Genomic DNA, 25,290 nt, shown 5'->3' with positions numbered 1-25,290 from the left:
TAGATTCACTGTGGCCAAAATTGCCGGCCAAGGTGCAGACAGACAGGCCACCTCTCAAGCAGTTCAGCACAACCAAGACTCAGCTAGACTGGTAAAGAAAAAGCGATTTATATGTGTTGTGTGTGCGGTATAACATTGTGCCACTAGATGGCGACGCGGAGTTCCATTTTTTCTCTATCTGTTTTCCCCCTTTAAATTTATGCCGCTTTAAACTGAAACGCTTCTTTTGATGCGTCTAGATCCAGCGTTGGAACCAGTCGTTGTCCTCTTGTATTGCACAGCAGCTGAGGGAGCTGGCTTATGTTTCGGGGCCATGCTTTTTAATCTCCCAAGGCCCCACGCACCCTCTCCCTACAGATCCCAACACGATCCCCTACGTGAGTGCACAACGGCGGGTGGGATTGCTGAATCCACCCCTCAAGACCCACCCGTGTAAAGCGTGTAAAGTTGAAGCGGGGGGGGGGGGACAGGAGAGGGGGCGAAGTTTTGCAAGGGGATATTTACTCCATAGGAAAGACTGAGGGAGAGTTGTGGAAAAGCTCAAAGTGCTTTATGCGGCGACGGCTCGAAAGGCGACCTTCGGCCTCCCTCGGAAACCAATTGCGCCGCCTCCTGTCGCGACAAGGAGCGTTTCAAAGTGTGGCAATTCCAGATTCAGACGAGGATTAATTGGTGCCTTTTCCTCTTCTGAGAAAAAGGCGACCCCTGCGTTTGACCTCGGCTGCTTTCGAGCTCTCTTCCTTCACTTCACAAAGAGAGAGAGAGAGGCGGGCGAGTTGGGGGGTCAAATGGAGGTTAAACTGGTCCTTGGGATTGTGTGGAAAAGACTCGCTCCTCATATTAATGTAGTCCCTCTATTTCCCCCTTGCTGTTCTTGGTTATGGGTGACGTGAAAGAAAGGCAAGGATCGTGCGCGGGTTGGTTGTTGTGTTACTGGCAGTGGGCAGGAACGTGTGGATTTGCCACCCAACTCCAACTTCCCACCGGTGTTCCGGCCACAGCTGAAAAGTTGCGCCTTTGCTTCCACACACACACACACACACCCCGCCCCCCAGCACCCCCAATTCTCAGTAGCACAAGCGAAAGGCATGGCGCAGAGAGGCGCTTCTGCGTGTTTTGCCTGAAAGCGCTGGCGAGCCGCACGGTGGTCGTGGCCCTTTAAGAAGCCCGGGGAGCTTCTGCGCCTGAGTGGGATAGGCTGCTTTGGCAGGGATGGGCTGGGAGGAGCCCTCCTGCATCTGCAAACTCTGGCCAGGGAAAGAGCGAAGGGGGTAGAGCTGGGGGGGAGGAGGAGGAGGAGGAAGAGGAAGCAGAAGCAAGAAAGGGGAAAGGGGGCGGGGGGGACACGGGCAGGCGCTGAGGGTGCTGTGGGGCTCAGGCTCGCCTATCCCTTAGCAGCGCAATCTCTGCAACCGCTGCGTTTAAAAGTTTCTGCGCTTTGCGTCCAGGAGCGTTGGCTGCGCCGACCCTCCCGGAGGAGGGGTTTCTTTCGTCTTATCTTCCCCTCTACCCGTCTCCGAGATTTACACTCCTTCCCTCCCCCCTCCCGCTTTATTTTGTTACTTGCTTCTGGGGTTCGGGTTGCAGAGGACCAGCGCTATGCCCCGGAAGAGTATCTTGGAGGTGAAGGTGCTGGACGTGCAGAAGCGGCGAATTCCCAACAAACACTATGTGAGTGAGCATGGCATGTGTGTTTGTGTGTAAGTGTAACCCGCGGTCGGGTGGGGAGAATTGCTGAGAGCGCCTTAAAATCCTCTAGCCCAGTGTTTCTCAACCTTGGGTCCCCAGATATTGTGGGAATACAGCCGTTCATTTTCCTCACATGCTGGGACAGATCTGCTGCCCTTGATACAGCTGCTTTGCTGGGATTTCGCACGGGCATCTTCTCCCTGCGTGTTTTTTTTTTGGGGGGGGGGGCGTTGGCTGCAGCTCCCTAGCTAGCAGAGAGGCGATGGGGTCGCCTCCCCGCAGCCGCTTCTGTGCAGTCTCTTCCATTCCCTCCTGGATCCACTGTGAGTGCATGTTGTAGCTGGAATAGTCTGTCTGTGCACACACACTGCAACTTCCTAGCAAGCTAGGCAGGAAGTTCTTGCCGCCTGGCTCTTTCTTTTCTTTCACCAGCGCTGACATTACAAAGGCAGGATTGTGCATGTTGACCAGCCCGTCACTTTAAATCTCTGGCCAGTGCTCTGGACGGGTCCCATCGTGGGATGGGCAAGCATAAGTCTCCCTTGGCGTTTGCTTTTAATGGTTTGCTTGGAAATTTAAACTGCTGGAGGGGATCTGGAGAGCAGCTGCTCTCCTGGCAGAGAAATCTACATGGGTTTCTTCTTTCTCAGAAAGGAAAGTAGTGGCTTTCCTGCCAGATTTGTGTTCAGCAGCCTAGAAGTGCATCTGTAGGGTGTGTGAGAAGTTTGCTCAGATTTCGTTATACGCCAGGCAAGAAGACCTCTGGTACTCCCTGCTTTTGGGCCCCCTATGCTTTACAGGCATTGTAAGGCTGTGGGAACCTGGCTGCAATGTGTCAGAACTGTCAGATTCTGTTTGGAGTGTGTATCCATTGGGGCTGGTGACTGGCAGGTTGGGTGCTGCAGCTTGTCATTTCCACTAAACTGGGGTATGCCTGCTGAATAGCAAACACCTCCCCTTCTTGCAGGGTCTGTTCTCCTGCCTGTTCTGTGCTGAATCCTTAACACAAATATTTCGTGCATTATAGATTGCAAGGGAACACAGTATCTACCCAAAGAGTTGACTGGCAACTCTGTTAAAGAATCTATGGCAATGTTTAATTCATTCACAACACACACACACACACACACACACACACACACACACACACACACATTAGGAGCCGGAGGGGTGAGACTGTGCAAATAGAGAGAGCAGAGATGGAAGGTTGTGCTTCACATATGGGAACCTGATTGTTTCTGAGAATAATGAAAAAGGGAGTTAAGTTAGGAGGCAGCCAGGAGGATGCAGAGGAGAACAAGGAGTGAATGGTAGCATAGGATGAAACATGAGTAGAAAATGCAGGTCTTTTAATTCCATATCCTCTTATACTGTACAAATTGGTGCAACAGTCATTCACTATACCTACCTCTAATGGTGTAATGATCCCCCCCACCCTTTTGTGATAAAAAGCTATGATACTGCGATAGTTTTATTTTCATATATTTATACTGTTCTCAGCAACAATTGTCACTAGTATAGGCTTTGTTTTAGAATGTCATAACAATCTGACCTTTTATTTTATTGCATTTATATCCCACTTTTCTCCAAAGGAGCTTAAGGTGGCGTACAGGGTTCCCCATTTTTATCACCACAAAGTAACTGTGAGTTAGGCTAGGCAGAGAGAGATGGACTTGGCAGAGGCCACTTACCGGTAATCAGCTACTGAGAAAGAATTTGAACCTGGTCTCTGAGCTCCAACTTTGTTCTCTCCAGATGTTGTTTGACTCCCAATTCCCATTAGTGCTAGCCAGCACAGCCAGTAGTCAGGAGTGATGGGGATTTACAGTCCAAAAACCTTTGGAGGGCACCAGGTTGGGGAGGGCTGCTCTAACCACTGCACCACAGCGACAATCTGCCAAATTTTCATAGTGGAGAAGGCAACACAAGGAAGCAGGTGGGGAGAGGAAGATAAAGAAAGGAAACAAGTAGTGGGGATGATCTATAGTACAATCCTATGCCAATAAACTCTATTGTGTCCAGTAGAGCTTAAAGGTACCCCTGCCTGTACGGGCCAGTCGTGTCCGACTCTAGGGTTGTGTGCCCATCTCACTTAAGAGGCCGGGGGCCAGCGCTGTCCGGAGACACTTCCGGGTCACGTGGCCAGCGTGACGAAGCTGCTCTGGCGAGCCTGCACCAGCACAGCACACGGAAACGCCGTTTACCTTCCCGCTAGAAAGCGGTACCTATTTATCTATTTGCACTTTAGGGGTGCTTTCAAACTGCTAGGTGGGCAGGAGCTGGGACTGCAGACGGGAGCTCACCCCGCCGCGGGGATTCGAACCGGCGACCATGCGATTGGCAAGCCCTAGGCGCTGAAGATTTACCCACAGCGCCATCCGCGTCCCTGTCCAGTAGAGCTTACTCCTTGTTAAATATGTTTAGGATTTCAGCCAAAATGCAGTTGCAGACATGTGCTTTAGAACTGGCTGCAGTTGGAGATGAGATTCTACTTACTTAAACATATTAATTATAATTAATTAATTAGATTTATATACCACCCTTCCTCGCAAGATCTCAAGGCGGTTCACAGAATAAAAATACAAGGCATAAACACCAGTAAATAATTAAAACAAAAACAACAAAGCAATACCCCCTTCCACAAACACATTTAAAAGCCTCTTCTACTAGATTGCTGCTGCTTTTTATAATGCTTGCTTTTTAAAACACCTTGCTTATAACATGACATTACCTTATGTATCTTATTAGACTGGGGCAGAGTTAGGTCTTGCTTTTACTCTTCACTATGGATAATTTCTTTTGTTTCTTAAAACTGAATGGTGCCTTTACACCAAATGATGCTATAGTGCTGGCCACATTCATCCTTTGAAATACATTCCTGAGTTGACTGGAATAGGTTTTTTTAAATCTTTGGAAGGATCTGCCAGTGACTACAGATAGAGATGCTCTTAGCTGTGTTCTAGTTCTGTCTGGGACATCATAGTATGGAGGAAATGCATAATCAAAGGGGGGAAAGATGGTAGGCTCTTACACATAAGAGAAAAAGTGAGTCATTTGGGAAAAGACAATCCTTTAAATCAGAAGGAAAATCAACAAGAAATTGTTGCCTGTAATGAAGGATAGGCGAAGTGAATCAGTTTGGTATAGCTCTTGAGTTCAGATAGACATAAGATTTGATTATCATACCCCAGAGGTTTTCAGCCTTTTTGAGTCCATGGCTCCCTTAACCAATTACATTCTTTCTGTGGCACCCCTGTGGGGCTCAGGAGTCCAGTTGTGTCACCCCTTGCCTGCAGAGCTGACAGCCTCTCACCCTTTTTTGAACACCCTCCCTTGTGGAGTATTCCCTCAGCCTCTTCCCTCCCCTTTCCTTGGGTGTCCTCGGGGCAGCCGCCCCTTGTCTCTGAGCTGACCCCCCCCCGCCCCAAAGAGAGGTGTCTCCCAGAGGCACCATTCACCTACAGAGCTTGTGGCCTGGGCTGCTGCAACAAACAGCTGTGCAAGCCTTTGGGAGGCAGAGACAAGAGAGGGCATCAGAGCAGGGAGGGAAGGAAAGAGGGATGGAGGCCAGTGTTGCCCACGGCACCCCTGACCATCATTCAAGGCACCCCAGGGTGCCACAGCACACTGGTTGAAAAACACTGTCATACCCTAACGACCTGTTGTTGTTTAAGTGAGGCAGTCCTGCTTTCTAGCTGACTGTAGGGTTGGGCGGTTGTTTGTATCTTGGTCAATTCAAATGCCATGGTTGCTACTGCAGAAACCAGCTCTGTAATTTGCACTCCCTCCTTCCTTTGAGTAGATTAATTCCTTGGTCCCCTTTCCCAGCTCGGAAAGTTTTGGAGGTGGAGGAGGAAAAGGGGCTTGTACCCAACCTCCCAGTAAGATGCGGTGTGAGGTCTGGAACTTGTGTTGCAATCCCTTATGGGAGTAAGCACCAGTGAGCACAATGGGACTCCTGTGCGAAAATGCACCGGATTGTTCTTAAGGGTAAGGTCCTGACAATCAATCTTCGCTTGACTACCAAGGCCCAAACCAAATTTGTGGGTCTCCACTGAGTGCATTTGCATACATCTTACTTGTGCAACCTTCATACTGGGATTGTGTGTTATGAAAAATCCACTTGCACACAAACTGCCTTCTTGGATCAGACCGAAATATCCATCTAGTCAAGCATTTGGTTTCCATCTGCTCACCAGATGCCTCAGCGTGGTTAATTGTGATTTTCGATTTTAGAAGCAAATATTCAGATGGGAAATACACTTCATGCTAGCCAATGTGTGTTCTCAAACAACACTTGTGATGGGAAAATTGGGGCGGGAATAGGAATTCTTCCCTGTAAATTTATTCCTCACTTTTTTTTTAATTATAAAAAAATCTTAATCAGTGTTGATTCCAATTGGGCAGCACTGCTGGGGGGGGCAATGTACTAAAAGTGTGTGTGTGTGGGAGAGAGAGAGAGAGAGAGAGAGAGAGAGAGAGAGAGAGAGAGAGAACCATTTGCAGAGGAGAACTGATGAACACGGAAAGGGTGAAGCATCTTTCTGTGCTGGTTCTCACCTGCAAATACCCCCCCCCTTATTAGTATTATAAGGCAAATAAGGATAATAAGGATATGGTGGCTCTAGAGCCTATATTTATTTTATAGCATGTAGATCTGTCCAAAGATTTCTGCTGGCCATATATATCCAATGAGTTCCTTCAGACAAGTTCAGCTCTTTGACTGCATACCTGGGACTGTTTGCACGAGCAAGAATATATTGTGTGAACTAGGTCTGAGGCTCATTGTTATTTACACAGATCTTTTTTTCTGTCTTGCCCTTCCTCCAGTTATTTATGATGGAAAAAATACTGACTTCTCCCTTTTGGAGTAGCATGAAAATGGTTGGTGATGTCATAATTCCTCTTCAAATTACAGTACTGCTCTAAGTGAAGGATTAAAGGCTGCCTTCCCTCTTGGCAAATGTGAGCCTTCCACTTCTTCCAGCAGTGGAAAATATCCACCACAAATATGTTTGCTCTCATTTGATTCCTTAGATGATTCTTTAACAGTTAAAAGTTTTTAGCCCTTGAAAAGAGAATGAACTTGTGATTCTGTAATTCAGCTCTGACAACCTTTGCAGGAATATCTTGTGTTGTGGTTGATTTGAAATTGGCTGCTGCTGACCTTTACACACCAAGACTAGACCTTTGTTCTTTATCTTCTACCTGAGCTAGGAGTCTTTCACCCTATTTTTAAATGTTCTCATATGCTTTCCCCTCGTCCCGGTGGATGAAAATACAGGATGAGATTTCCTTTGGAATCCATAGTTTTTCAGCTTGCCATGTATTTCCATCTTTTGAAGGGCAGGTGTGAAAATAAAGGGCAATTTTAGGAGTCTTCTTTTGTCTCTGGAATCCTATGGCGTTTTGTTTCTGAGAAACCTTCACACCCACACCCACCCCACACACATTTAAATTGATGTGATTATACCATCTACCTGCAGATAGAAGACATCTCCAAACATATTCTTATCTAAGAGGCTTTGTGAATTAAGAGGTCGCCTGCAATGAGATCTTCCTACTTTGGTACATGCACTGTTTCTTCACTGGTGACATTCCAGTGATTCCAGAGCGCAAGTACCCCACTCCAACAATAGTTGTGGAAAAATAATTAGAATTGTTCAGAGAAAGCTTGGAATGGGAAAGAATCGCAAGGCCATTCTCCCCCCCCCCCCATTTGATCATGGACAGTTGTACATGCATACAGTGACCACATGAAGAATGGTAGACCAGTTTGTACACATAGGCAGCCTGCAACCATCTCTGTGCCCAGGTGCTAAAAAAAGTACAGTTGGACAATGTAGTTGCACTAAACTTTCAGCCATGAAGCTCACCGTGTGGTCATTGCCAGGCACACTGTCTCTCAGCCTAAACTACCACACTGGGGAGTTGCTTGGCTAAAAAGTGGACAAATGGTGTAAGCTGCTGCCTTCAATTCGTTGGAGGAATAAATGTATTTTGAAGTAAATCATGTTTCTGTTTCTGAAACCCTGTGAACTAGATTAACGTTGAAGTGAAAGAGAACAGTGTTTGCCCTTGAATCGGTACATAAGAACAAGACAGATTCCCAAAGACAGTTAATTATATACACTCCAAACCTATTTTTACACAATAAGTGGAGAGGCTGAGTCATCTTGCTGTTGGCTACCTACAAGGCTCTTTCTGTGAGGTTGGAGCCAACCGTAAATAGGCCTGTTAGGCCTTCTCAACTACTTTGAGCACAAACCTGCCTTTCTCTTCCCTGAAGGCAGTTTCTTAGTATTCATGAGTTTGGAAAACTCCCTACTTTCAGAGTGTCATCGTCTGACCTAGAAATGACCTGTGCATTTCCCCACCCACAGACAGACAGACAGTTGCACTTAACTATGGAAAGTTGTATTTTCAGCTGTGGGGCAATAATGGGGAGACTGGTTCTCTGAGAAAAGGCTGAGGAAAGTGTGGCCTTGAGTAACTTTTGGTACTCATTTATTGAGTGCTTGGAAGATCTGATGTTTGAGAATCTGCTTCTGTCCTCATTTATCTCTGTGGCAGCTGTAACAGAGAGCAGAGTTGCATGTAACTTTTGTTTCTTCCTCCTCCCCACATCCCCTCAGCTTTGGAGAAACCTGCTTCAGATGAACTTGTTGCATCTAGTTAGTGGAGTTATGATATCAAATCTGTGTTTCAAAATGAACTTAACCTTTTCTCTCATCTCATGGTTGATGAATGGGTCAACACCTGTTTGGGCAATGGGTCAGCTTTGTGTTTAGGGATCTGAACTTTTGCCTTGGGTTGCCTAACTGTCTGAAGACAGATATTGATTGAGTCTGGGAGGAGTGTAAGTGTGGAGGAGGAGGAGGAGGGCAAAAGTGAACTATTTAGTACAGGTGTGGGAAGCCTTTGGTCCTCTAGATCAGCATTTCCCAACCTTGGGCCTCCAGCTGTTTTTGGACTACAACTCCCATAATCCTCAGCTAGCAAGACCAGTGGTCAGGGATGATGGGAATTGTAGTTCAAAAACAGCTGGAGGCCCAAGGTTGGGAAACACTGCTCTAGATGTTGCCAAATGACAACTCTTATAATCCCTGGCCATTGGCCGTGCTTGCCAGCGCTGATGGCAGTTGTAGTTTAGAAACATCTGGAGAGCCAAAGGTTCCCCACTCCTGAATTAGTACCATGGCTCCAACTGATCTAGATTAATCCCTGGATTTCTCAGTGGCAACCTCAAAAAGTGGAGTGTTGCACCTCTTTGCAGTGTGCATGCAACTGCTGAGACTTGAAGGGAAAGGCTGTGTGTTAAGAGTACAAGGCCTGTTACCCTATGTCTGTGCCCTTAATCCTCTCAAACACAGTAAATAAAGCACAAGACACTTTCGTCTTTACAGAAATATCTGTAAGCTGGTTCCTTTTCTATAGGAACCCTTACCTGGGGCCAGGGTTCAGGAATACAATTAAAAGAAGTATAGATACCACAACATACTGCTCCACAACTTACAAAATGGAGGTGCTAATCTGGCTCTGAATTTAGAGATGAGCTAGGAGCCGGTGTGAAGTGACATATGTTGGTGTGGTTGGACTAGAAGATTGGCAATGCTAGACTTCCAGTGTTCTTGGGAATTGTTAAGAACATTTTTCTCTTCTACAGCTGACAAAGGGTTACATCTTTTTGTAGCTGTTAACAGTTTTTCTTCTAATAATGCTAGCAAGTAGATGAATGCATTGGAAATAAGCTCTTGATGGATGTCTTAGTAATGGAGTTTGCTAGTGATGCCAGACCAGTAATGAATGATGGATGAGAAAAGTAAGTGATTGAAATCTTTATTTTTAAAATATGAGGACAGATAAAGCGCTCCTTTTGTAAGATTATGCATGCACTGCTCCAAGCTGCAGCTTTTTAGTTGGGGGCAGTGACTGGTCAGCACAACATTGCTGATTCTATTACATTGAAATACATTGGTATTTCCTGCAACGTACAACCAAACCACTGCACTATATGAATTACAAGTGGCTGGACTCGTGTGTTAGCACTCATCTGAAGGCATATTGGCTCATGAATTGGTCCATGTGCAGAAATTGCTGATATGATATCCCCTTTTGTTTAGGTTGATGACTGTAAGGTGAGTTGAAGATACCCCCCAATAGGTGCTTTGTAATGTCGACTTTGGGTGATTTAGGCAGTTGTTCAGTGCTGAGCCGTGCCAAGAATCGGATTTGGTAGTATAGGAAGGTATGAGATGTGGCCTGGTGCCTTATCTAACAGTACTGGCATTGTGTAAACTTACATCTGGTCCTGAAACATGCCGCAAAGCTGCTACCATGAAAATTCGGAAATGTGAGTACAGATGGAGCATTACTCTTCTGGCTTTCCTATCTCTAAATAGGCAGAAAATGGAGGGGTTGTCCTCCAAATGAAACATGGGATCCCTGATCCACGATTTCCATGGCTTGTCCTGCATTTATCCCCCAGTCACTGATAAAGTCAAATTTTATTTTCTAAATCCACTTGTGCACACTTAAAATGTACTTGTTTTGCAGGATGTGGTTGCCAATAAACTGAAAGTATTTGAAGAAGAAAACAATACCCCCTCAATGTAAACTTTGGTTAGACTCTGGCCCTGTTGGACTCCTGTGGTGTGTCTTCCTCTTACCGCCTGGTTTGTCTCAAGGCCACCAGCTCTGCTCTTGCTAAAAGGTTCTGGCACTTGGTTCCCCTGTTGATAATGCTAAGTGATGCCACATCTGATGAACTTGGTAAATTCCCCCTGACTTCTGGTGTAAGTTCATATTGAAAGAATCATGTGGCTTCAAGAGTGGAAATGGGGGTTGTGACTCGCTGGGTTTTATTTCTCCTTATTCAGTTGCTTTGAGGGTTCCCCCCCCCTCTCTGACAGCTCTGTTACAGTTGGACAGATACCATTTGCATTTCTCTAGCAGCTTGTCACTCTTGGCAGTTTTCCTTTTGGCTATTTTTCCCCAGTCCCGTTTCCTTCAATATGTGGTTGCTACAGCTAGTGAAGGGACATGGAAGATTGGGAGGGAATTGTATTATATAGATGAGATCATACAAGGAGGTATCTGTGAGGAACAATATTCTTTTGAGCCAGGACTTATCACCCAGAAGGATATTTTCCTTCTCCATATGCAGCAAGGTTTTAATTAATTGGGGGTTAAGCTTGACGATACAAAGACTTCTTAAAACCCAACTTGGTTAAATGCCCATCATGTTTTAAATGTTTGTAATATAATGCACAGGCATATTTTATATATAAAACCACAAATTAAACACATAATTAGCAAGAGACAGCACCTCCCATCTATGTTGGAGATCAATCCTAGTAGCATTTTATGTTGTTGAAAGTGACCCCCCCCTTGAAATATACATGGAGAACGTACCACATTTTGATTTTCATATTATTCACATAAGGCACCAGTGTAAGAGCAGGGCTTCCAAGTGCCAGGCAGATTCTTAGGGGAGCAGTTTCTGAGGTAATGTGGTCCCAAGCTATTTAGGGCACAGGTGGGTAGAGTTCAGATTGGTAGGATCTACTTTGCTTTTTACTAGATTCAAGAGATAAAGAATGATGAGCCCAGGACTTTCTTTTGAAGACTAGAACTTCCACGCACAAAATCCAGCCCTGTTTATTTCCTCCCCAATTTTTCAGCGACATAATTGGTGGTGGTGGTAAATTATTTTGTTCTTAACATTGGTCAACATTTGGGAGTCAGAAACATTTGTCCATAGTGTATGAAATAAATTATGATTATGATTATGATTATGATTATGATTATGATTATTACTACTACTACTACTACTACACCAACCCAAGCTCTATATAAAACTGTTTAAGAATAGATGGTGACTGGAATCTGAAGGGCTACTTCAGATGTGTCTCCCAGGGATCACCTGTACCCAGTAAAATGCATTTGTTTAATCCATGCCTTATTGCTCCCCTCCATTTAAAGAAGCCAACTGCCATGCAACATGTGACAGGAGACTGCCCTTACGGAAATGAGGCCCTGAAGCTCCCTTAGGCCTGTAGAACTTGTTGCCCAGTTCTTTGGATCACAGGTCAATATTTGGTAAAGCTCAGACTTAAGTTGTCCATTTGAAGAAAACTTTATGGAGTACCTTTGTTCTATTTTGACCTTTTGCTATGGTCACTTCCTCAGCATTTTCCCATCCGTATAAATGGGTGTGGGTAGAAAGGAGAATGTTTTGTGACGAGAATACTCATCTCTATAGTGGATACATGACCCAAAAAGTAGGCGGGAAATAGTTTTTACCAAATTTCCAATTCTTACTGATAAGCAAGCCCTACAAATTAGCCAGTTGATTTTTCCTTCTACCTAGAAGTCATAGGGCCAGTCCACACATTAGCTGGTACGGTGATCTGAAGTTAGGACATTGGGTTTTCAACAGGGGAGCCTTCCTTTAGATGTAAGAAGAGCCTGACTGGATCAGACAAACGCCTGTCTAGTTCAGCCTTCTGTTTCCACAGTAACCAATGAAATGCTTATGGGAAGCCCATAAGCAGGACATGAGTATGGTGAAATTTGTGGTGTGCAGTATATGTGTTCTTGTCATGCATTGGATGCTGCTTTGAGCAGGTTGCTAGTTACCTCATTCAGCTCCAGTGTCCCACTATGCATATGAAATTATCAAAATGGTGAGTGTTGTAAATAAAAATATGCCCTTTTCCCTTATGGGGTATCCAAGAGCCCATATAGAGTCCTTACATAGGTTCCCTATTGGTAGGAGAAAATAACAGAGGCCAACCAGAGAATATTGAGAAGCAAAGCAGCTAGTAAGCTTGATCTTTATTGATCTGTTGCAACAGGGTACCCCCCTCACACGCAGGAGAGGAAGAGGACCCAGAACAATAGCCTGCAAGGCCTTATAAAGACTTTTGAAATTCCCCTTCTCTAGATCAGGACCACCCCCAGAAACATTATGCATACATCACAGAAGGGGTGTGACCTAAGACCACCCCTCAGATACATCCCACCTACATCACAGAAATTTAAATGTTGTTTTTCTCTTCTCCTTGTTTATCTCCTGTCTAGCAGGTTCCTTGATTGGATTTTCTGGGGAAGCCTGGCCATTCTTTTGTAATGCTAAAATACTTATTTCCTGGGCCAGGTCACAGGCTCACACCTTATTCAAACACAGATTAAAGGAAGAGACAATGGGGAGGCTTTTCCATTTTTAACCTTGCAGAGAAGGGATTTGGTCAGTTTAGGAATCAAAATGGTTCCAGGTTTGCCTTCCTGTACTGATCTATGTATGTGCAGTTATGAACATTACTATATATCTAAGACCATAAAATTCCTATCACAATATTCCCCCCTCTGGGGCTAGAATTTTTCTTAAAAATTTTTGCCCCACAAATAATAACATCGTATGTTGTAAATGGATGTCTTTGTATGAATATATCATATAAAAATAACACATGTTGCGTTTTGCTACTAAATTGCTTGTGGCATTCTAACACTTTGGGAGAGACCATTTACTCAATAGTGTTCTATGCTTTACACCTAGCAGGAAGGTAAGGTCCACTAATGACTGAAAAGTGCAGTTTGCTTCCCCCCCACCATTTTAGTGTTCTCAGGTGTCAAGGTAGCTCTTCTGTGGTCTCACACTGACATAGTGCTACAGCAACACATCTTGTCTGTTGAATCCCCTCAGGGCTTTCATTTAACCATGTCGCCTGGCATTCACCATAGCTGGCACAGGTTTTGGGCATCTCGTGAGGGAGAGGTCTTCGCCTTGGCCTTTAGCTATGGGATTTTATTATAGGCTGTGGTCTTGGGCTCATGAGAAGTTGCTCACTTGCACTTAAAGGACCAAAAAGCTAATTGCAGCCTGGATACACTTGCCCAATTCAAACTGAGTCCAATTTGAATTTATCTTGCCCCATGGTTCTCAAGTCTTCAAACCAATCTGTTAAAAGAAAACCATTCTTAACAAGGGCAGTTGTCCAAATAAGTCAATTTAAGTCTATAAGGAATCATTCCTGCTAAACCAAAGCATATCCACCTTCATGTACCTGGTGTTTTATGGGTCCAGAAGTTTGTCATTGGCAAAAAGAGGTTTAACACATATTAAAATGGATAGGGAAAGTTGGCAGAGTGCCAGGTGGAACAATGTGGTTATAAATTGATCTAAACATTGGACTACACAATAGTGTGAGCTATTAGAAAGTATAAAATGCATGAGAATTCTCCATTGGTGTGTAAGCAATAAGACATTAAACATAAAAACAGTTACACACAGGAAAAAAAATTGCCCCCCTTTGTGGAAATCACACTGTCAGACACATTTCAACATTCTTACATAATAACACATAATACAAAACAAAATAATTAAATATCTGTTGCATATCTTGACACAATTGCGATCTTTTACGTATGTATCTTTTGAATCCTGGAGCAGAGGCTTGAGGTTCAAGTGAAAAAATGTCCTTGCAATTCAACTCCTCCCCCCTTTGTCAGCCCCCCCCCCCCGTCAGTCTATAGCCTTTGAAAGAGATAGCTGTGGGCACTTTGAAAACTCTGGTCTTGTGATAGTGAAGAACTGAGTTGAGGGGTTGTTGCTGCTTTTCATCATTGCACATCTGTAGAAGTGATATCCTGTAAGGGGGCAGGGTTTTGGGGAGACTTAAACACAGTTAGACAAGAAAGGGGCAAAAGGCAAAAAGGATGTCCTCCAGTTTCCATGGGAAGCTGCAAATAATAACAATCTTAGTGGATGAAACATTTTATTCATTATCACATTTCCATATAATTACTGTTATTATCTGCTAAGTTTGTTTGCTTTCCTTCACTTAATTTTTGTTGTTGTTGTTCTTTTCATATTAAAAATAAAAAATTACTCCACATGTAGAGAAAGAGAACTGTAAAAATACAAAGGTTAAAAAATAAAAAGAAAGCAAAAAATTAATTACCAGTTAGATGAAAATGGACTTGAGACAAAAACATCAGATTCAGAAAATAACTATTATTAAATAGTACAAAGATATTATCAAAACCACACAGATTACTACTGGACTGGGGGGAAAAAGGGAAAACAATGGGGAAAACTTAAAATTCACCATGTGCTATCCAATAAAAGAACTTCATGAAACTGACTTTCAACATGTGATGAACATGTCCCCAAAGTAAAACACACACACACAAATGACCTATGAGGAACCAAAAATAAATAAATGCTAAGACACACAATTAATAAGCAACCTGAAGTAATCTGTTTTGGCATTCTAACATCCCAAATGAAAATAAAAGAGTGTTTCTTGATGTGACAACATCAGCTGTAATGTTAATACTGGGAAATGAGTTAATACCAATAAAAAAATGAATGGCAATTTTAAAGTTGTGCAGGTACCTTGCACTAGCCAAAATGACAGAATTAGTAAGAAATGCTCAAACAATGTTTGGTTGTGCTTCGATTAACTTCATAGACATCATGGAGAAACTGATTAAATAAATGAAAACAGATTATTTGTAACTTAAAGTGTCAAAGCCACAAAGAGATAGAAGGAAATCAACTAATGTAGCAGGGATTCAGACTTGTTTTGCTGAACAGAAAGAAAGTGACTGTTTGGCTTTAAGTGAAGAAAGACAAAAGGAAAAACAAATGCATTTACTTTTTATAGAGTATTTAAATCACTGTTTGCATCCCTTCATTATCATTTGTGCTGTGGGAGAAAAGAAGGGACACTCTGTTAAAAGGGAAAATTATTTCATGTGAGAGGTCTGTCAGGAAATGCTATTCCTAAAATGCATAGGCATATACACATACACACACACACACACACAAAAAAAACTTATGAAATTTAAATCCCATTGGGGGGGGGGGAGAAACTACTCAAGAGAGGAACTCACAGTGGGAGTGCTTTGATATTTACCTGTGAAAAGAATTTGGCATGTCAAGTACTTAACTATTGTCTTCCTGGAGCAAAACACATTAAGGATGATTTCCCTCAATGGCTCCCAAGTTTTACATAAGGAAATTTGTATAGGTTTCAGGCTCTCCAAACCTTCTCATCCCCCCCTCCTTTCTCTCTCTCTCTCTTTTGTAAGCTGATCTAGCCTCTGTGCATGTGCAGAGTTCATGTCTCAGCAAACCTTTTATACCATTGAAAATGTTGCATCTTTTGGCTCAATTAGAATAAGGAAGGGAAAGGTAAGGAGTAGATTTTAAAAATAGGGTTAGATTTTAAAACAACAAAAAAGAGAAACTCAGCAATTTAAGAATTCACCAAAGCTAGCAATTTCAGCCCAAGCTTCCTTTATGTACAGGAAAGGGCTATCATTATTGGTCATTTTATCTGGTCATTCGCGGAACAATCAACCGCTCTCTTATTTATGAGTAAAAATGGCCAGGTAAGGAGTGGTTTTTTAAAATAGGGTTAGATTTTAAAACAAAAAAGAGAAACTCAGCAATTCAAGTATTCACCATTCAGCCCAAGCTTCCTTTATGTACAGGAAAGGGCTAATATCCCTCTGGCCATTCGCGGAACAATCAACCGCTCTCTTATTTATGAGTAAAAATGGCCAGAGCGTTAGAATTCATAGGATTTTTTAACATTCTCAGTCATTTCAGCCTTACCATTTGCAGACAAAAAATTATTATTATTATTATTAATATTATTTTCTGCGCCTTAATTTACAGGAATGTCCAAGGCTAATTGTACTTGATTATTCATTTGTATGTGCTTAAACTTTGAATTGACTTTTAAGTTTGATTAAAAAAAAATAGTAGACAAAATGATAAATACTGTAATCACTCAAATGCTTGATATTACCAGTTGTGCTTCAAAACATCATGGCTTTTACCTCTCACCTTTAAAACTAAAAAGCAAAGCTAGGCTGAATTTCAACTCCATTACCACACCAGAATTTAAGGATTACCCTCCAATGCTTGCAGACACATGGTCTTCCACACAGCCACAAATTGGGAGAGTTGAAAGGGACCCTGGGGTCATCTAGTCCAACCCTAAAATACAGGGTTCATAGCAAGATTTGTACTACCAGAAACACACACATTCACCTCTCACCTTTAAAAACAAAGAGCAATCTGGGCTGGATTTCAACTCATCAGCCACAAATTGGGAAAGTTGAAAGGGACCTGGGGTCATCTAGTCCAACCCTAAAATACAGGGTTCATAGCAAGATTTGTACTACCAGAAACACACACATACTTATGTACACAGACACAACTGGGGAAGAGATCACAAGCCATGCGCCTATCACAAACCATGCGCCTATCATGTACTAAGGAAAAGGAAAATAAAAGTACCCAATTCTATACAGATCTTGAAGCTAGTTTGAGTGAGTGTTTACTTCCTTAGACTAAAGAGTGAAAATTCCTATAGAAATTATCTTTAAAAGAAGATTGAAGTTAACATTTTTCCTAAGATAGGGAGAGGATCTTTTATAAAGCAAAGTTTAAACAGCCATAGATTTGATTTAAAAGGAATACAAGAGTGAACAATTTTTCCTGAACTTGCAGAGGAATAGTAAGCCTAATTTATGCCCCCCCCCTTTGCAGTTTCCTTTAAAGGAAGCTTACTCGGGAGTAAATTTACCTGGCACAGAATGAGAAGGAGAAAGGGAAAAAACCCTGAAAGAGACAGAATGAAACAAGGGGGGACATTTTCTAAGAAAAGAGGCCAGGACGTCTTATAGAGACTGATATCAGGAGCCTTACAATAACTCTTCTGTCCAACCAGATCAAAGTTAAAACTGGACTCAGATATTTTTCTTAGAAGGAACACCATACTTTCATAGGCATATGCTTAATGAAATACATACACTGCATCTTAGCTTGAGAGAGCAGTTGGCTCAACTAGGCTTTTGCAGCAGAAACATTAGGTTAACTTAGACTGGAACACAGGTATACTTGCAAACTCAAAAGTTACAACAAAACATTTACCATTAGACTTAAATCGCCCTCCTCACTTAAACTAGAGGAAGGAGGTGGGGTAATTCCCCTTTCAGAACACAAGTAGCACGTATACAGGATTTTACCACTTGGGAGGAAAACTCTTTTAGAGCCTCTCTCAAATAACAAACATTTGCACACTCCATTCTCCATTTTGTCTTGCTTTTAAGATTGATAAGGCTCAACATGGCTTCCTTAGATTTAGAATTTGGAGCAAGCTTGCATTTTTATTTTAGATGGCACATTTTAGATAAGCAGCTGCTGGATGTTACCTAAGTACAATTTAAACACAGGAACAACGTTTCTTAAACACAAATTGAAGGGGACTGTCAGAGTCCAGGCGGGAAGTAAGCACCAACTGGGCTTCTTTCACGCCAGGGGTCTGGGGACTATTTTTCTTTTGACTGAGGTGCACCCATTTTCAATTAAAAGGGTTTTGGACCTGGGCAAAACTCCGAAGGGTCCGGAAAAGGGGAAACCTGGACAAAAAAAACTTGGGGATACCTGGACAAATCTCCGATGGGAAAACTTGGGGATCCAAGGGAAAAAACCTGGGAATACCTGGACAAATCTCCGAGGGAAAAACCTGGGGATCCGAGGGAAAAAACCTGGGGATACCTGGACAAATCTCCGAGGGGAAAAACCTGGGGATACCTCACTTAATCTCTATTCTACAACTCACAGCAACCTCCCTGCCTTTTACAATCTAACTCAGAGTCCCTACTGAACGCTTGCACACTTGCAATGCCAGATTGAGACTCAGAAATGACAAAGAAGGAAAGGAATCAGGTGCCCTTGCTTTCTCCGCTCACAGGTCATCTCTAACAAAGATCGCCATGGCAGAGGTGCGGCTACACCTGGGAGTTATAGTTTTGGGAATTATAGTTTTCAGTGCAGAAGAAATTGCACAACCTTTCTGGGCAAAACTCCGAAGGAATAGGTTGGCATACAGAGTTAAGTGGAAGAAATCACACACAACCTTTGCCTGGGCATACTCCGAAGGGCTAAGGCTGGTGTTGAGATCGAGGGGACAGAAAGGAGTAGAAGGCAATTTTTTCAAGAGTTAAAGTGAGGAAAGAAGTAAGGATTTGAGAAGTATAGGTTTGCTGTGGTTTGCAGAATCCCACCCCACTACCCATTTTTCCTACTCATACTCACTTCGCAAGCGCTGTCCTGGTGATCCCGGGATCTCTTGACTGGTTGTTTAAGGCCGGCCTGATCAAGCTTTGCTTCCCCTGGTTAGCCTCGCTGAACTCCAAGTTATTGCCAGACCCTGGGACCGATGGAAGACTGGTTATTCCTCCTGGCAAACTGCCTGGTGCGCGCTGGATAACCAGTCCTTCCTCCTCCCAGAATCCGGGTAACCAAAAGTCCCTTCGTGCGTGGTCGCCATCTGTTGTAAATAAAAATATGCCCTTTTCCCTTATGGGGTATCCAAGAGCCCATATAGAGTCCTTACATAGGTTCCCTATTGGTAGGAGAAAATAACAGAGGCCAACCAGAGAATATTGAGAAGCAAAGCAGCTAGTAAGCTTGATCTTTATTGATCTGTTGCAACAGGGTACCCCCCTCACACGCAGGAGAGGAAGAGGACCCAGAACAATAGCCTGCAAGGCCTTATAAAGACTTTTGAAATTCCCCTTCTCTAGATCAGGACCACCCCCAGAAACATTATGCATACATCACAGAAGGGGTGTGACCTAAGACCACCCCTCAGATACATCCCACCTACATCACAGAAATTTAAATGTTGTTTTTCTCTTCTCCTTGTTTATCTCCTGTCTAGCAGGTTCCTTGATTGGATTTTCTGGGGAAGCCTGGCCATTCTTTTGTAATGCTAAAATACTTATTTCCTGGGCCAGGTCACAGGCTCACACCTTATTCAAACACAGATTAAAGGAAGAGACAATGGGGAGGCTTTTCCATTTTTAACCTTGCAGAGAAGGGATTTGGTCAGTTTAGGAATCAAAATGGTTCCAGGTTTGCCTTCCTGTACTGATCTATGTATGTGCAGTTATGAACATTACTATATATCTAAGACCATAAAATTCCTATCACAGTGAGTGTGTGGGCCAGTCCACGATTTCAGTGTGCATGAGTCATACTGATCACGGAATGATTAGTTAAAAGGTTGCTGGGAAAGTTCCCCTTCTTTCTTAACGTCTTCCTGGGATGTGCAAATCAGACACACAGTCCCCTTCTGCAGTATGATCAAGCATGCAGAGGCTATCTCTGGCTAATAAAGTGTTCCATTTCCTCTAGAGGACTCCCAAGATGCACTTGGTTCACCAAAAGGGCTTGCCGCAAAGCAGCCAGCATGACATCATTTAGGTCTTTGGCCCCCAGAAGTTCTGGCTCGCTAAGCATTCTATAGCATTTCAGTAATGGATCACTTTTGGCAGCCTGCCTAGAGAGAGAGAGGGAGGGAGAGAGCCTTCTACTGGGGCTGGAAAAGCCTGTATATCTTTGTTGCTTTCCCTTCTTTATGCTGCCTGTATTTCAAGCCTATTCTCATGAGACTTTAATCAGATTTGTGGAAACTACTTACAGGGGACTGATTTTATTTAAAGCTCAGAGTAGTTAAACAAAACCTGGGAAAGTAAGAGATTGCAATACAATACTGGGGTGGGGGGTGGGGGAGAGAAAAGTGTGTGTGTGAGAGAGAAATCCACATCCATCTTGCGAAAGCGATAATTTTGACTTCCTACTTGGGGTTTTCAAAATGGTATCTTTGCTAGGGTTGTAAAGGACTGGGGCTAAGCTGGACCAGATCTTCAGGGGTGCTCTTTTCCTTCAAATGGGAATTGATGCATCCCTAGTCTCTCTCTCTCTCTCTCTCTCTCTCTCTCTCTCTCTCTCTCTCTCTCTCTGTGTGTGTGTGTGTGTGTGTGGCACACACAGATACATGAAATTCAGCAATATACAGCATGGAGCATCTGGTACCTGTTACTAAGGGGAGCTTTGTATGTGATTCTGGCCATTGAAGGCAAAGAATGGAGAGCCGGAGTAGAAAAAGTTATAGAGAGGGACTTGATTACAACATGACAAATGTTAAATGTGTAGGTGCAACAGAGAAAGGAGTGGAGGAGATGGGGGTAGCCTAGGAAATAGAATGGATGCTCTCCAGAAACAGAAGGTTGTGTGTACATGCGGGGGGGGGGGGGTGTTTCAGGGATTTGTGGAGAAGGTAGCAAAAATGGTTGAGCTGTTCTTGTAACTGAACTGGAATACCAGCCATAGAGAAGTATGTAACCAAGTGCAGTTTATAGGTACCACTTCCAAGCAGATGGTGGTCCTTCTGCACATGGGAGTCACTCCTGAATTGTTACTGCAGCTTCAGGGGGAGGAGAGCAAAAGGAAAGAATGAAATAAGCTGCAGGCTCCCAGTAGAGGTTCCATTTTTGTGACCTTGTCTGAGGTGGGAGTGACCTGCATAGGTAAGCTCAACCAGTAACAAAAGCTTTGAGATGGAATAAAGTTAACATTTAATATTTATTTTCACAAAATATACAGAGAAGCTTTATCAGAGAGAAACATACTGGTATATGCTTCTGTTGGTCAGAATGCTGGTTAATAGTCCAGGATGAACTGTTGATGTTTCTTTGTTGCCATGGAGGCTAATAATTAGGAGATGGCTTCCTGATCATCAGGAACTTCCCTGTGACCATCAGGGCTTGGAGAGGCTGATTTCTTGTTAACTGAAGGGAGTGGATGACAGCTGTGTGTGTGTGTTTGGAGAGGAGGAGAAGCTGCTGTTTGCGGTTTGGAAGAGGTGGAGAGAGGAAAGTTTCTGGCAGGAGCTAGCAGAAAGTGGGGATAGCCTTGAGGATGGGCTGTCCATGTTTCTCTTTAGACCAGGGCTGGGGAACCTGTGGCCCTAAAGATTAGACTACAGTTCAAATCAGTCCTAGCCAACACGGCCAATGATTAGGGCTTATGGGAGTTTTAGTGCAACAGCATCTGGAGGGTTTGAGGCTGCCCATTACTGTCTTATGAATCTGTATTGCTGAGGCCCTTGCTTACTCTCAACTTATGTTCTGCTTCTCTATATAAAATAAGGTGCCTTTTATAGTGTTTGTTTTAAGGCGCTCTCATCCCTGGGAAACCAAGCCTTGTGGTACTGGAACTTTTTATTTCTCAGGGATGTGAATTCATGGTACTGTGGAGAAAACTTTGTTGCCCCAAGTCAGTCCACCCCTAAATAGCTAGCAAGGCTGGGTAAAGTGGTTTCAGATTCTTAGACACAACAAATATTGGATGCAACATGCTCTTTTTCCCAAGAGGTGAGCAAACAGTGACAGCAGCAGAACCCCAGGAGGAGATATGGCTGTTGTTTGGCATGGCCAACAGCCAAGACTAACAGCCTGCGATCTCTAAATATTTACCAGTTTTCCCAGGGCAGTAAATTCTGCAAGTGGGTGGGAAATGAGCTAACTCTGAAGAACATTCACAGGGAGCATATTCCTGATGCTTTTAATCCCTGTCCGCTCTGTGCTGCCATTGCACTTGGGCCTTTGGGATTGTAGTGTTGGTGATAAATTTACTTAAGTCTGTGTGCAGGAACTGGAGGCCAAATTTAGATGATAATGAAGCGAGGCGTGCTCTTGTCCCTTTCCAAAGACTCAAATTTGTGGCTACAGACAATGTGTATGAAGGATATCAAACTGCTAGTCATAGATATTGATGAAAGCAACTACTTAGAAATGGGAATGATTAAGCGGTATAGAAATGTGTTAAACAGGCAAACAAACAGTTGTGAAACAATGTCAGATACATTAATTTCGCCCATGTGAGGGTTCTTCATTGTGGGGCTTCATTTACCTTGAGCATCCATTAGGAAGATCAAACCAAAATGTTTCCCAGCAGCACAACCCTGAAGGTTCCAGGGCAGCGTGGATAAAGCGTTCGCCCCACCCCACCCTATAGCAGTGATTGTACAGTACTGCCTGCAGTTGCTGCTGAGCACCAATTTTTAAAAAACTCAGTCCACAGTGAAGCCAGGAAGTGTTCCCCTAACTGTTACAGATGTTATCACATAGCTGGCTCTTATTTGTTCTATTGCATCATTATACAGCCAAACTAGAAGCCCTGTTCACACAATTGTGTGCCAACTGTGCACTGATTGTAAAGTGGGGCTGTGCCTTTCAGCTCTGTCCCTGCGAGCACATCTGTTTTCCTGGAACAAAATTGCATTGTGTGCGGTTGCCTGGAAAGAAACAAGAAACCTGCAAGGTTCTGCTTGCTTTTAGAGGGGCTCCATGCAGCTGGCACACCTGCACAGCTGGGTGGCCTGATTGTGCAGAGCAGCTTCATGCGTGGAGCAGCTCATGCATTGAGTTTTCACTTACAGACTATTGTAGACAATGCACAGTTGTTTTAGGAAGCAGGGTTAAAAGTGTGGTCCTGGTCCTCAGTTAAAACACAGCAGCTGTGCATGTGAGGAATGTGTGAATGACAGTTAATGCTTTCTGACCTCACTTGGGCTTCTTGTGGGTTAATTTTGAAAATCACAGCTATGGGGATTACAGATAAATCTTTAAAAAGGGCAAGAAAGGTGAGTAAAAAGGACTTTCGTTAAAGCAGCCCCTTTCAATACAAAAAAAGTTTGCATATAAATGATGCAAAGAAACCACCCCCAGCTACTGCCCTTTCTGAATAGCTGTCCAGACAATGATCATCTTCTAAGGATTAATTAAAGTATCTCTTTAATGGACTATGGAAGCATCGTAACAGCATTTTGATGTGATCCGAGTTCCCTAAAGTGTCTTTCTTCTTCCCCACAGGTATACATTATTAAAGTCACCTGGTCCAATGGCGCCACTGAAGCAATTTACCGACGGTACAGCAAGTTCTTTGACCTGCAGGTAAGATTATTGCTGTGTTTTTGCCGTATTCTGGGGTTCCTGTTCTGGAGGCTATAATCTATTATCTGACTTATGTTTGGGATGGCGCAGAGTATTTTGGTCAGGTGACAGTTTTACACTTTTGCATAACAGCTGCCCTGAATGGAGTATGAAGTCCTGTGGCTGGTTCGTCTCCTATGGTTTTGCATGCTTATTGGAAGTGCCAGCGTTAATGATGATCCATGTCACACCTTTCCTTCTTTCTGAGAACCACCCTCTTGGTTCCAGACATGCTGGAATTGTAGAGTTGTAGGGAGACCCCAGGGGTCATCAAGTCCAACCCCCTGCAATTCAGGAATCTCAGTTAAAGCATCCATGATGGCTATCCAACCTCTGCTGAAAAACCTCCAGGGAAGGAGAGTCTACAACCTCCCGAGTACAGAAGAGGGCGAGCTTGGGGGTTGGGGGGAGGCATGTTCCCAAATGCAAGGAGGCTGCCAGATAACTAAAGTTAAGATCTTCCTCTTCAGAAATGCTTTTTAAAGACATGTTTTGATGTTCACTGCAGATATTGGACTTCAAAGTTTTACTGGAACCGGGTTATGTTTTATTGCTCCTGTTTCCTTTTTGTGTGTTTGAGTTTTATTTTTGACTGCTGCCTTTATTGGAGGTTTTACTTGGTATTATGGATTGATTTTAATGTTGCCAGCTGCTTTGAAATTCAGTTTGGCCAAAAAGGAGATTAGATGTGTAGGAAATAAATGAGAGAAGCAGCAGCAAAAAGCTACTTCACAACTTTGCCAGAGTTGCTCTGGGTCTTCCATGCTCAGCATGTGAATGTTGCCTTTAAAACTGCAACTGCTTCATTGCGGAGGAGAACTTGCTTTCTCTGAAGCGTCATATAAACCCTAAGTTAAGCCCAAGTGCTTCTCGACTTGAGTTACATGGGTTGGGCATAAGAGTCACGTGCAAGGTCACAACTGATGCATTTTGGCCTGCTCTTGAGGAAACCTAGATGTAGTCTGGATTCCCTCAGTCTTTCCTTCGTGCGTTCCATGGGCCTTCTGTGTTCAGTGGAGTCACTTGTATCTAACAGTTAAGACAAGGATGGAGCTGTGTTTGATAAACAAGGAAGGTGGCTAGTAGACTTTGCCCCACTTGCCATGCAAGTAACACAAACCATTTGCTGTGAAGGTGTGGTGGATCTGTACAATTGGGCAAAGGCTCACTTGTTTATTTTATCAGGATTTATCTTATTTTAATCCCTTGCGTGTTAGATTTTGACCCATTTGTCTTCAAGCTCTGGTTTAAATCACATTTCTAAAAGTTGCAAGATGTTCATGTCTTCATAATGTATATGTGAATTTTGTCTTTTTCCTACATGCCTTAAAGTAGCTTTCAGTAAAAAAAAAAGGGGGGGAGCCAGTTGTTTGGAAAGTGTTAGTTTTCATACCCACTACTGCTTCAGATGTTGCTTTTCTGCCTTAAATGATTGTAGAATGAGGAATTATTTTTTTCCAAAATTGTGTTGAATTGGTGATGCTTATTTCTGGTGCTTCAGAGTTTGGATATTAGCTTAATAGTGTCTAAATGTCTAGCATGCTGAATTAGGGTGTTTGTTGCTACCAAATGTTTCAGGCCGTAGTCTGATGTGGTTACTTGGCACATGCAGAGTGTGTGTTTGGGTCCATCGTTTTAAGTGACATTTCATTTAGCTCCTGCTCATTGTGAATGGAATCCGTTTCTGGTAAACTGGTGATCACAAAGTTTTTGTGAGTCTGGTGGGTCTAGTAT

The 25,290-nt window shown here is 43.3% G+C and overlaps 1 protein-coding gene across 4 annotated transcripts in view; it reads left to right on the top strand.

Annotated features, from left to right (window-relative positions):
• The window catches only part of SH3PXD2B (SH3 and PX domains 2B), a 129,938-nt gene that overhangs the window by 5,469 nt on the left and 99,179 nt on the right, over nt 1-25,290 (top strand). Inside the window, exons 1-2 of one of the 4 annotated variants that reach the window (XM_081178394.1) lie at nt 277-377; nt 23,437-23,517. Coding sequence is in view for 2 of the 4 variants with exons in the window: in XM_081178391.1 (XP_081034517.1) it covers nt 1,600-1,671; nt 23,437-23,517 (153 nt within the window). In the remaining 2 variants the exon portion in view is untranslated. Of the gene's footprint in view, nt 1-276; nt 378-1,236; nt 1,672-23,436; nt 23,518-25,290 lie in introns of those variants that run through there. The other 3 variants (XM_081178391.1, XM_081178392.1, XM_081178393.1) reach the window with 3 other exon arrangements.

This window comes from Podarcis bocagei, assembly GCF_964188305.1.
Source record: "Podarcis bocagei genome assembly, chromosome: 2".
In the NCBI taxonomy this organism is placed as follows: Eukaryota; Metazoa; Chordata; class Lepidosauria; order Squamata; family Lacertidae; genus Podarcis; species Podarcis bocagei.
The sequence above is the reverse complement of the archived record's forward strand: the minus strand, read 5'-3'. Positions and strand labels throughout refer to the sequence as shown.